The sequence below is a fragment of the Aptenodytes patagonicus genome, chromosome 7 (assembly GCF_965638725.1).
Source record: "Aptenodytes patagonicus chromosome 7, bAptPat1.pri.cur, whole genome shotgun sequence".
Lineage (NCBI taxonomy): Eukaryota > Metazoa > Chordata > Aves > Sphenisciformes > Spheniscidae > Aptenodytes > Aptenodytes patagonicus.
Window position 1 is genome coordinate 47888539 of NC_134955.1, and position 12600 is coordinate 47901138.

Sequence of the window (12600 nt, forward strand, 5' to 3'; positions counted from 1 at the left end):
TGTGTGAAAAACTCCCCTCATCACACACCCCCACAGAGGCCCCCCCACGGTTCGTAATTAGTGGTAAATGGGGCTAAATGCAGGGCCTTGCTGGTGCCAGGGAGCTGAGGCAGGAGCCCTCGCTGTGAGCGAGGGCTGTAATTGCCCCCCCGGCTCGCAGCTCTCCCGGCCCTCACGCTGGGGAAGCTCATCACGGCCTAACAAGGTTCTGCAAGCCTCGTCATGCTGCGCCTCCGCCACTCCGGCCCTCAAAAACCCGCTCGCCTGATTACAGCCTGCACATACAGAAGGCCCTCGTGGCCAGGGCCAAGCAATTGCATGGTGTCTCCCACGGCGCCGGCTGGCGGCGGGCAGTGCCGGGAGCATCCCTGCCGGGCAACAGCCAAGGCAAAGGGGCGGTTTGTGGGAGCCGTGGCAAACCTCTGCACTGGCGCAGGGAGTCGAAGATGGGGCTACTGCTGCGGGGTGCCACGGTGGCCCTTCCCCACAGCACTGGAGTTGGGCTCCCACTGCCAGTCCTGAGGCTGGCAGCTGTGCTCCAGGCCAGGAAGAGCTAGAAAATTTATTTTAGCAATGAACCACAGGGAGGATTTCTTTGCGTTCAGATCTCTGCTGCCCTCCTTGCCCTTTGCCAGTCCATCACACATGGCCCTGCAGAACAAGCCCCATCCTAAACGTCGCCAAGGGCAGAGCAGCGTGGCTTTCCCAGGATGCTCACCATGCTATCCTGTGGCAGGACTGGGATTTCCAGCCCTCAGGAGATGCTACTACAAACCCCAAGCTGGCTTGCCCGCTTTAGGGACCATCCTTCTTCAGTGCCAAATGCCCAACTCTCCCAGGGCTGGAAACCCACGATGTCAAAGCTAGAACACGCCCCGGGAAGGGGGAGACAGGACCTCCTGCATCCCCACCAGTTGCTCCCTGGGGCAGGGCTGCTGGGGTGGCTCCGCAGTCCAGCTGGCAGGGTGGATGCTGCATGGAACTGGGCAGGACTTCGCTGCAAGGCCGTGCCCTGCTGCTGCAGGCAACCAGCAGTGCGTGACCAGCAGCAGGTGAGCTGATGCTATCTCAAAGAACAAAAGCAGCAGTTGAACAACAGAAAAGGGATTTTTAGGCTGGTTGCTTAAAACTCTTATACCATTAGAGATCGTTGAATTTGAAGGGTAATGAGCAATCAGCAGCAGGACGGCTTTGCTAGTCCCTGCGCTGCTCACCCATTCAATTACAGTGCACAAAAGCTCCCAACAGACTTTTGGTGCTGGATGCCTTCTCATGTCAGTCAAGCTGGACTACACAAGTGCTCCCAGTGACTACTATCTCCAAAGCTAGAGCTAACAAGAAACCAGTAAACCCCTCTCCATCATCCTTTTTTTTGGCTTGCTTGGGCCTTTTATATTAAAATAAACATAAGGCAGCAAAAAGGGCCGAGACTCACTGTTGTTCTTTATTGAACGGTGCAGCTGGGTATAAGAGGCACAGAGACTACTTCAGTTCTCTTGGAGTTACACAAAACGTGGTACAGAATAGGAGAAGTCAAGGAGCTGGGAAAGCTAGAGGGAGCAGGGATGGTTTGGGGCAGTAACACCCACACCCCACCCATCACACAGCTGCCTACTTGTCACACAGAGCCAGAAGGTCATCCCCCCCCACCCCGTGATGATGAAGGCTGATGCCCCAGAACAGGGTTGCAAAGAGGACATCCCCATTCCCAAACCCTCCTGCCCCATACCATGCCATCACAGCTAGCACTTCCCCCTAGCCCCAGCTCCTCCATCCCTCACTGCCTAGCATGAGAATGGGGAGGACCTTATCTGGCCCAGCTGACAGAGAGAGCCATGGGCCAGGATGCACAACACCATGCTGTAGGACTGCAGGAGCAGAGCCTGGTACCACGGGGAGGACAGTGAGCATCCTACATGGGGATGTTCACTGCCTGTCCACAACACCCCTCAGCTCCCCTCCCAAACACAGCTGGAGGGCTCCTTGCTTGCTGGAAGCCCACGGCTGCCCACCAGGCCTGGTGGCAGGGAAGCAGGACCCCATCTCACAGGGCACCCCATCATCCCCTCCATGGCATGGGGCTGGGAAACCTCAGCTGCAGCTGCGAGGAGCGGGCAGCCCTCTCCTGCCCCAGAGTGGAGGACATCTGAGTATAGAAGGAACGTGTCTCTATAAGAACAGGACCATCTCAGCCCTCAACGCTGGGCTCCTCCTGCCCTGAAGGAGCAGCAAAAAAGGGCACTGCCTCTAACTGAATACTTGCCCTGGGGCTAGTGATGGCTGGAAACATGGTTCTGCCTGTCCCACAGCAACTTCCCCATAAAGATGAACTCTTCTTCAAAGTACTCAAGTTCAGCTCCCCCCAGAGCCCTCAGGTGCTGCCTCTCAGCCATTTCCTGGGATTTCTTCTGGCAGATGCTGTCTTCTCACTCCTGTCTTGACACAGCACTGCTGCACACACCTAACTGGGTGCCTCGCTCTGCTCCAAAGCAACTGTGTCTCAAGTATGGCTGGGAGGGATTACTAAAGGGTGAGGAGCTCTGCAGATGGGCACTGTGTGCAGCTGGGAAGTGCTCCAGGTCCTGACAGCATCAGCAGAGAAATTCCAGCTATGCTTCCTCTGGCCAATAGCCAGAATGATTTCTGGAAGCTGTTGCCATGACATGATTGCAACCTTCATTTTTATTTTAAGACATCTTTTCCTTGTATTTACTTTATTCTCCTTAACACAAAGCAGTAAAAGGCCATCACTGCTGCTGCATTTCAGCTAGCTCTGAGGTTAAACCAACCGACCAAACCAACACAAAGCCTTTCAGCTGGCAGCCCAGACCTCCTAAAAGCAGCCTCACCTCAGGATTAACATGACCACACTGCTTGAAAGCATCCCTAGGAAACACACTGAGCTGTGGCCAACCTGACACGAGGAAAAGCCATGGATCCCATTCAGGGGAGAGGCAAGGCAGAAGAGAGCACCAGGATTAACCATCCAGTAGTGACACGTGGATGAAGGGAGAGAAGGAAAAGCTCCCTGCAAGGTTTAGGGAGGATGGCAGCACAGCACGGCCAGCTCTCATCTCTGCTGCCCCTGGAAGGAGCCAAATCCGCCATTGTCACAGCTGAACCGGGCACAGCAGCATGGGAGAAGCGAGCAGTGCCAGACCTGGCAGGTCTTGAGCATGGTAAATAAGCCCAAGAGGCCTACACTAGCTGCCATCTAACTAGGGTGGGTAGCAAGAGGAGGGAAGACAAGCCAGCTAAAAACCAGAATAGGAACATGGGTGTTGGCACTCCAGCTAGCCTGAAGGAACTTGGGGCAGGGCAGCGTACCTGTGCTGCGGCACTCCTAGGCTTTGCTGCAGAGACGTACCCTGCCAGTCCTTAGCAAAGGCAGAGATGTGGTTGTGTTGAAGCAAGGCAGAATCACTGGGAGAGCCCCGAAGCACGCTTGACTAGAGGAGACAGCGATGGGCTGGTGCACAGAAAAAGACAGAGGTGGAGAGAGGCAGAGAGCGCAGTGTGAGCGCTCCCCCTGCCCAGGACCGCTGCGTGGTCAGGGATGGGGATGGCTGGCAGGATCTAGTCTCCTTCTGGGAGGGTCTCCCAGCCGCGTCGCATGGCTTTCACCACAGCACCGTAGAGTTTGCTCCAAGCCTCCCGCACATCTGGGCTGAAGGCAGTACCAAGGCATCTCTCCAGCATGTACAGCAAGGACTCGCCGACAGTCTGCAAACCAAACACAAGGCGCCAAGCTCAGCACTGGGAGATGACACACAGCCCTTTCTCTCACTTCACCACCTTTTCAGACTTGTCCCATTGTAAGGCAGCTGCTCCTCCTCCACCGTCCAGGCCACCCCATCCCTAGCTGCTCAGAGGTGACCCAGAGCCAGCCCACACCATCCCCTTCCTCTGCCCTATGTTGGCCCTTACCCCACACCCCACGTGAGCGGGGAGTGCAGGCAGGGAGCAAGGGTTGACATCGCACATATAACACCAGGGGAGAGGTACATGTCCATTGTCTCAGGCTCTCAGATGCGGGTAGCCAGCCCCATCCCCTGGCATAGCAGCAGATCAGCAGAGCTGAGCAATGCCCTGATGCCAGGAGAGTGGGTCAGACCCCAGGCTGGATGCTCAGGGCCTGCCTTGCCGCCTCTCAGGCCTCTCCACAGGGCACTGCTCCTCACGGAGTTGTGAGCAACCCCATCCAGGAGGACCCACACACTGAGCGCAGGGCTGGTGAGGATCACTACCCCAAGCAAAGGGTAGTGCTCTGCTACCTCTGAAGAGGACCAAAGCTAGCGGAATTAGGAGGGAGCCATATGTTGGTTAGAAACCTTTCATTCAACCTGCCCTTCCCCGCTGCATTATCCAGCATTTCCATCCGTGCTTGATGGCAGGAGAGGAGTAAGCAAGGGTTTAATATGGAGGATGCTCCTGTCTTAGTGCCATGGAGGAAGCAGGGTCTGAGGTGCAGCAACCCCATCCCAGTGCAGACATAGAGAAAGGTGGATGCTCCCTTTCCCAGGTGCGGTGAGGTTTGCCCAGGGCAAAGATGCAGAGATCGAGGGCCCAGGGCAAAGGCTGAGCCCGCAGCCCTGTGTCACAGGAGAGACTGCGGGGCCCCAAACTGTGGTCCTCTTCAAACGGGGGAAATGCCTTGCTCCCCTCTGTACTTTCTCCCTGGGCTTACTGGGGGAGGGCAGAAAATGAGGGGAGCTCAAGGGTTTCCCTGATCGAGCCAATGTCACTATGCAGCTATCAGCAGCCTGGGGGCTGCCCTGAGCCACCAGCTTTCTCTTCAGCCAGCTGAACCCAGCAGGTGGGTGCAGAGGGATGAGGACAGCTGAGGGCTGCAGGCAGGGCTGCACAAACACAGCCACAGCGGGACAAGAGAGGATGCCTCACCGAGAAAGACTCGACCTTCACACCGACTGCCTGGTGCTTCTTGCCGAGGTTGCAGAGATACTCCTCCAGGCAGGACAAGTTCTCCAGGTGGCTCACAGCAGCATCGATCACCAGCATCACCTGCAGGAGCACAGAGGCAGAATGACATTAACAGCAAGGCTCTGCTGCCCTCCCAGAGAAACAAAGAGTCTGACCCTTCTACTTCACCCTTCTCAGCCTGACCACCTCCCAGCCCAGCAGATGTCCTCTGAGCTTTCCTTTGCTCTACTGCGATCCGTGTGTCACATCAGTGAGGCATACTGCAGCAGCACACACCACATCCTTCCATGGGACACTGCCAGAGGTGCCACAGCAAGCAGCACTGCTGACCTCCCTGTCCCAGAGGGAGTAAAACAGCCCTATAGCAGAGCAGTTATGGGCTAAGATCTAACGCTGATGCAGTCATTACAGCTCTTAGGACTCCAGGACAACTGCAGGGGAGCCCTGGAAGTTGCCAGGACTAGAGTTTCCAACTAGAAATTGCCAAGATGGTGCAATTGTGAATAAGGCAACTCCAATTCTAAGATCAGCCAAGGTATTTTGGGGAGATGGGGTGAATAGTACAGCCAAGAGACCTGGTCTGGTAAAGCACGTACCACCGTGGTCTCCCAGGAACATGAAGAGTCAAATGGAAACAGGACAGAGCAGGGTTAATGAGGGATGAAGAGAACAGACACACCAAATTAGAAGAAAAGATTAAAGCCAGGGCATGGTTAGCTTGGCAAAGCCAAGAGGTGATAGAATTGCTCTATAATTTCAACAGGGAAATTATCTCCAACAAGAGCAAAGAGCTATTTCAGCTCAAGGCAATAATAGCAGAAGTAAAAATGGACTTAACTTTGCCAATAAACAGAGGCTGGAAAATAACAAAAAGCTTGCAGCTATCAGAGGAGTGCAGTCCTGAAACAGCCTCTTGCAAGGACTAAAGACAGGCAAGCGAGGCACCAAACTGGTTTAAAGATGGAGCCAGACAGTTTATGAAGGCATCTGCAAGCCAAGGCTGTGCTCTGCCCTGGCATGGCCCCTCTTCAGGGCTCAGCAAAGGGTCTCTGCTGCACCGGGTGTAATTCTGTCCATGCATGAGCTCCTCCAGATGATATCAGCATTGGTCCTTTCCCTGTTTCGGGGGGAGGCAAATGTGTATCGCAGCACTCCTGCAGTGGCTATCCAAGAGATGCTGTGGGCCTTCTGGCTCTGCAGCCACACCAACAGCCTCTCCACAGTAGTGTGTCCACGGGATCCTGGCCCACTGCCCAGCTCTGTGCCACCTCCTGGTCAGCATGTGGCCAAGCAGAGGGCTTTGGTCCTTGTCTGGACAGAAGTGAGCTCACTGAGGCACTTCCATGATAGAAAAAGGGGGCTTCCAACTTTCACAAGAGGCAATCCACTCTCAGATGAAGGCATGGAAATCAGCACGGTGCTTCTTACCCACCACAGCCTGCATCCTCATCCCCTTCCCACTGTTGTAGGGCACTTTGTCCTGGCAATAGCACCTTCTGCTAGCATGAGTAACCCCCTGCAGCTACCATCTCAGGAGGAGACTTCCCAAGCGTTCCCCAGTCAGACACCCCACAGTCCCAAGCCATTGCCTAAGGATTTCTTCCTCCTCCACAGAGGCTGTGCTGCGGCCATGCCACAGCCCCTCTCTCACCTTCCTGATGTGATCCAGGAACTCAGGAGCAGAGAGGCACTCCTGAGGGCTGGCAAACTTCTTGCAGTTGTACTGGAAAAGGGGCAACAGGTCAGGGTCCAAGTCAAACAACCTGCAACAGCAAGAAAGAAACCCCCATCTTCTCACTTCCTCAGCTTTATTTAGAGTCCTGCTCACCCCAGGAAAAACCCCATCAGCAGCACACCCACAGTTGCCCCTCTGCCTCCCTTCCCACCTACTGATCCCTCCCCGCCTGTAAAGGGCCCAGAAGTTCTGAAGAGTCTTAGTTTGGGGCAATCCACGTTAACTATAGTCAAAAAAGTCTGTTTCCCTAGCCCACAGCCCCAACTCTCAGGTACGTGTTTATGGCACCTGAGGACCGGTCCCAGCTCGCTGGAGTTCCTCCCAGCCTGGCCCTTCTCCCCAAAGTCTTGGTTGTTGTCTCAACTCTTTCCATTCTCGCTTCATGATGCCCTTGAGCCCCAAAGCTCCCAAATCTGGGGAAGGCCTGCAGCTCTAGCAGCCGGCTTTCCTTACTTGAGCGAGGGGGGCATGTACAAACTCAGCTAGTGCCCCGCTCTCCCACACCGTCACCAGCTCCCATTTTTTCCCCCCCTCATCCTCCCTGCCAGCGTATGCCAGGCACACATGGGTCTTAGCAGCAGCCACCCAGGCAGATCTAGCAGGCTGATGCTGTCCATGGAGGCCACAGGGAATTCAGGCAAGACAGTCTCTCTTCTCCCCATCCTGCACACTAAACTACTGCATCCCTCTCCCCTCCACTAAAACTCCCAAACATTGCTGTAGCTGCTTGCAGCCCTGCCTTGCAAGGTTTGGCTCCCGCCTGCTACGCCCCACTCTGGAAGCTAGTCATCAACTCTCCGACCGTCCTTTTTAAACGACTTTTCATAGATTTTCCCTTTTTCTCTTCCCATAATCGAGACATTAGTCTGCTTAGGAGAGGCAAGGACTTGGGTTTCAGCCGTTCACCCTGGCACACCATTTCCTCTGCCCTGAGACTGAATCCCTCCCCAGCGGCCAGGTCTTTGCCTGGGGCTGCAGAGTGCCGTGTCAGGGACAATTAGGAGGTCCCTTCGATACGCTCCCCAGAGTTGGGCGGACACGCAGCTCGCCAAACAGCAGAAGTAACGGTGACAAGGCGGCGGATCAGCGGGCAGAAAGGCACAAAACCTGCCCGCTGCCTCTCTCCCCCACCCTCCATCTCCCCGTGACAAAGTTCTCACCCGCGGAGGGTGGGAAAGGCCGGGAAGCAGCGCGGGGCGGACGGCCTTCCCCACGCCGCTGCCCCACGGCAGCCGCGGCTTCGCGGTGGAGGGGCTTCAGCCCCGCGCTGCTGCCTCCGGACCCCCAGCCCCGGGGAGGGGAGAGAGGGCGGGGTAAGGGAGCCGGCCGGGAGCCATCGCGAAGCGAAGGGAAGCGTTTCTCTCCAAGAAGCGGAGCCCGTCCATCCCCCCCGGGTCGGGGCGGGCGGGCGGCCGGGGCTGGGGCGCCGGTGGCCGCATCCCGCCCCTGCCGCCCCGCTCACCTGGTGAAGAGGACGAGGCCGTGCTGCACGGGGCTGCCGCTCACCCGCTGCCAGCTCTCCCGGATCAGCGCTCGCTGCCTGCCAGACAGCAGCATCCCGCTCTCCATGGCGGGGGCGGGGGGACCTGCCCCTCGCCGCCCGAGGCGAGGCGCTGGCACCGCTCGCTCCGCGGGCGGAGGGGCCGCCGAGCGGCAGCCGCCCGCCCCTCGCTCCGCCGGGGGGGCGGGCGGCGCCGCGCTCACCTGAGGCTCCCGCCCCCGCGCCCCCCGCCGCGGCGGGCATCCGCGCTCCGCCCGCTGCCCCGGCCCGGCCCGGCCCGGCCCTGCCCCGCCCCGCACCGCCCGCGGCGGGCTGCCGGCACCGCAGCTCCCCGGCGCCCGGCTCCTCCACCCGGGGCTTCCCCGACCGCCCCACTGGAAAGGAAGAGCTCGCTTTATACTTCCCGCTCAGGGGAAGGAAGGAAGGAAGGAAGGAAAAAAGTAAAAATTAGACTCCCCAGCCGCCCCCGCAGGACTCGCAGCCGCAGGGCAGAGTAGGAAGTTCAGCTCATTCACGGTTGACATTTTCCGATCGTCCCGGTTTTGTAAGTGAAGCAGCGCGGCAGAGCAATGCTAGCGAGGGGACCACCAGGACCCAGCCGTGTTGGCTCGCCGTTCGGCACAGCTCCCTCTGAGTGCAATTTTGCTGAGGAGGTCCTCAGCGATGCTCCAGCACCACAGCATCCTCTTGCTCTTGGCCATTTCTGCTGAGACTCAGAATGCCCCGCAGCCACCTGCTATCTCCATGGGCAGATGCAGTCTAGATGCTGCAAGATACATGTTTAATTTAAGGCTAATTAAGCCAGCTGAACCAGGCAAAGTTGTTAACAACAGATCAGAAGACATCTCATCTTTGTCAAACATGTTCAGGAGACCCAGCTTCTCCTTACTGTTCAGACAAAGGGAAACACTGCTTTTAATTTGGCCCAGGGGTTTAGGCAGCATGGAGGAAACAAAGCGAGAAAGGGCAAGTGAGGTCTCAAGCAGCACAACAGAAGCCAGGGAAGCCAGAGCAGTCATGCAAGTAAAGGTTTTCAGAAGGATGCAAGCAACACAAAAGCACAAATATTACTGAAACCATCACAGTCTGCTCTGAAATAACAATTGTGCTGATCGTATTACAAGTGCTGGTTCTATACATCAGACTCACTTCTTGTAATCAGGAGAGAAGACGACAGCCTCTGACCCAACTCAGGAGCACATTGATTCCGTGTAGGCAGAAAGGAGGTTCTTCTCATTGGCGTACTGAAAATAATCCCTGGAAGGAGACAAGTTCAAAGGCACAATGCTACATCCTCAGCCCCAGCCCAAGCTTGTCTCCCAGGGGCCTTTCTCCTAAAGAGCCGGAGTGACAGCACTGACTGCAGTGACAGCAGGAAGACACCTGACACGTCTCTGCAAGTGCCAGAATAAATTACCTGTTTTCTCAGGCTTTTGAGACCCTGCATTCTCAGCGCAGACTAGACAAGATGCTGTATAGGAAAAGCTCCATATATATATTAGAGGAAGCTGGAGAACCCTGTCCTCTTCAAAAGTCCAACAAACTTACAAAGAAATGGAGTGGTCAAATGGGACTAGAGAGTTTCACAAATGCTTCAGATCTCTGGCTACTGAGTCAGAAAACAAATGATGTTCCAGGTTTGCTGTGTTTTGAATGCCACTGCTAGAAAAGACTTACTTAATGTCAACGTCCCGGATCCTGGAAAGGTGCAAATGGTTTCTGTTAAATCATGGCTTCTGTTAAAAATACAGCATTTTAGCTTTCATAACTCAGAAAAGCCTGAAAAGCATATGATCTCTACACATCTATATTCTTAGAGAACAGGGATAAATAGAAGGCATTTGATAACGAAGAAAAGTAATGAACTGCAGGGCCATCTCATGGCTGGGAGGTGGGAACGTGCAACCTGCCAGCCCGCAGTGCTTCCTGCTGTTGGCCACCATCTTCTGGTCCACAACAAGCTCCCACTAAAAACAGCGTCTTAGCTGTACGGTTGCAAAAGAAACATTCACACTGGGGACTGATGATAAATCGGTGCGATCATAACTGCTGAAACTGCAAGGAGTCTGAAAGAGCAGCTAGCAGAGCAGCGGGAAATAGCGGGTTAATCTGAGCAGGGCAGTGAACACAAGCCCGGCAGTGCCAACGCAAACATTAACCTTTAGCTATCTTGCAGCTGATCAAGCACACCAGTAAAGAGCATGAAGTGTCATCCTATATGCATCTGCACAAGCTACTCTGACATTTCAGCCTGTTGTCACAACCACACAGACGTGGAGCTTCACCAGAGCCTGGCTGGACAGTTCAGCCTGACCCTGCTAACAAGGGGGAGCAGAACAGGCGGGCAGCGCTGTGCTGCCAGGGCACTGGAAAGGAGAGCGGACAGTCCTCCCTAGGCCACAGGATACCAAGGAGCAGAGCTGAAGCACATATATGCAGTCAGAGCAGCAAACGAGGCTGAATATTTGCCTAGCAACATTTTTGAATATATTCAGAGCTGGCTGATAGAGGAGGAAGAGAAGCACCACAAAAGCAAGTTATTGTAGTTAAGAGTGATCAGCTCCTAAAGCTTACTTGGGATATGGGACACCTTTCCTTGGGTCCATGCAGGCACCATATCAGCTATCACATCCCAGAGCAACAGTGAAATGCAGATTTAGCAAGGATATCTCAGACAATAACAGTGAAGCCATGATGGCAAAGGAAAATGGTGGCTCTTGTCCAAAGTCTTCCCCCCTGCACCTTCCCTCCATGCTGCAGATGGTGGCTGCACGCTGAGCACTCGCAGGCAAGGCACAAGTGTCAGAACAGACCAGACATAACAGCAGCAATGAGAGTGCTGAGCGTGACTTGCCTTCTCCTTCCGTGGAACATACGGGTGACCCCAGCTGATGAAAGGGGCAATGGGCTGGCCATACCACTGCCCATCTGTTGGCACCCAAAGCCTATGCTGGTATGACACTCAGCAGAGTCTAAGAACCAAAGAGAGTTAATTCCTTCCCTGGCCCCCAGCACCAGCTCCTTCTGGGCAGGATACGGGCACATTCAGGAGCAGTTTCCCCACCTTCCCTGCCTCTCTGAACAGTCAATCCATCCCTTTGCTGCCTTTTGGCACTGGTACATGCTCTCTCCCTTAATAAAACCAGCAGTCTTTTCCCTGTGACAGCATAGATCTTCCAGCACAGGAGAAGGGAGCTGAAAGGAGGGACTTGAGGTGGGAGACAGGGAGAGCTCAGAGGTAAGAAACATCTGAACCGCCATTCATGTGACTTAAAAGACCGAGGGCTCGGGAGACACAGTGCTCTTCCCTGCGTGCAAAGCAGCTTCTCCCTCGCAGCTACGTGGCTGTCGGAGGAGTTCCTCCTGCTTTCCACGGCACCGATGTGCTGACAGCACGAGTGGAGTCCAGAGAGGATTTAAAGTACAAGGAAAAACAAACAAGGAAACCTTCCTTCTCGTTCAAGTGTTTTGTGAGCCTTCAAGCATGAGGAAGTCCCAGGATGCATCAAGAGGTTGAGCACTGCAAACGTTTCCATGGTCTGAGGGCTTCCTGTGATGGTCTCCAGCTCCCTTGGCTCCCTGTACCTAGCCTGGCAGCTCAGCTCTTTCTGAGACGTTCTTGAATTTCTGCAAGACTGCTCCTGGAGCTGTCATGAGTGAAGAAGAACCAGGTCAGCAGCACAGACTTCTCCAAAATCATCTTTAGGCCACTTGGAGAAAGGGGGGGCAGATTTCTGGAGAAACTCACTGATCCACAAAGAAAACAATAAAGCTTTTTTGTGCTTTGGAAGAAGACAAATTTACATAATGTTTTTAATTTCTAATGGGTCTCATTGTTGTAATCTACAGCCCCTTCAAATTATAGTACCAACACTCATAACTCCCCTTGCCAAGTGTTGGCTTTACTTGTTCAGTGCCTCAGTTTACCCACAGGGAAAGAAACTTGCCCGATCTCGTAAAACAGTGTGACAGAACTGGGAATAAGCTCACAAACACCTGTCCCCAACCCTGCAGTTCAGGCTTCAGGGCGCTCGGAAAACAGACCTCCCTCCCAAAGGAAAACCACATCAGCCTGGCCCAGGGATGGCTGTTTTGCATGTGCTGCTGTGGCACTGTCAGTTTTCATCCCAGCTGCTATACAAACAAACAGAAATCCCCTTTGGACTCCTGCTCATTTCCAATTCTACATCTGTGAGTCCTCATGAATAATGCCACTTTGATCTAGCTGCTTCAGGCTTCCTGCTCACCTCGGAGACGGACTCCTGGGCTTGGCTAATCCCCTTTCTTCCCCCTTGCCCTCAGTCTCAAAACCACAGACCATGACGGCTCCTCTTTTCCCCAGACTCCCACCCCCACCCTCAGGTGGGAGCAGAAGTCATGCAAGTTCCCAGCAGTCTTCTCAAGCTACCCCCTTAGGCCATGG

At 54.9% G+C, this 12600-nt stretch overlaps 1 protein-coding gene across 1 annotated transcript; it reads right to left on the reverse strand.

Moving 5' to 3' along the window:
* Window positions 1-1423: 1423 nt before the first annotated feature.
* NGB (neuroglobin) lies at window positions 1424-8307 on the reverse strand. The gene is made up of 4 exons (XM_076345176.1): window positions 8139-8307; window positions 6593-6704; window positions 4903-5022; window positions 1424-3723 (listed from the first exon to the last, which is right to left on the reverse strand). The coding sequence occupies exons 1-4, from the start codon at window positions 8243-8245 to the stop codon at window positions 3577-3579; spliced, it is 486 nt and encodes a 161-aa protein (XP_076201291.1). The 5' UTR covers window positions 8246-8307; the 3' UTR covers window positions 1424-3576.
* Window positions 8308-12600: the final 4293 nt, after the last annotated feature.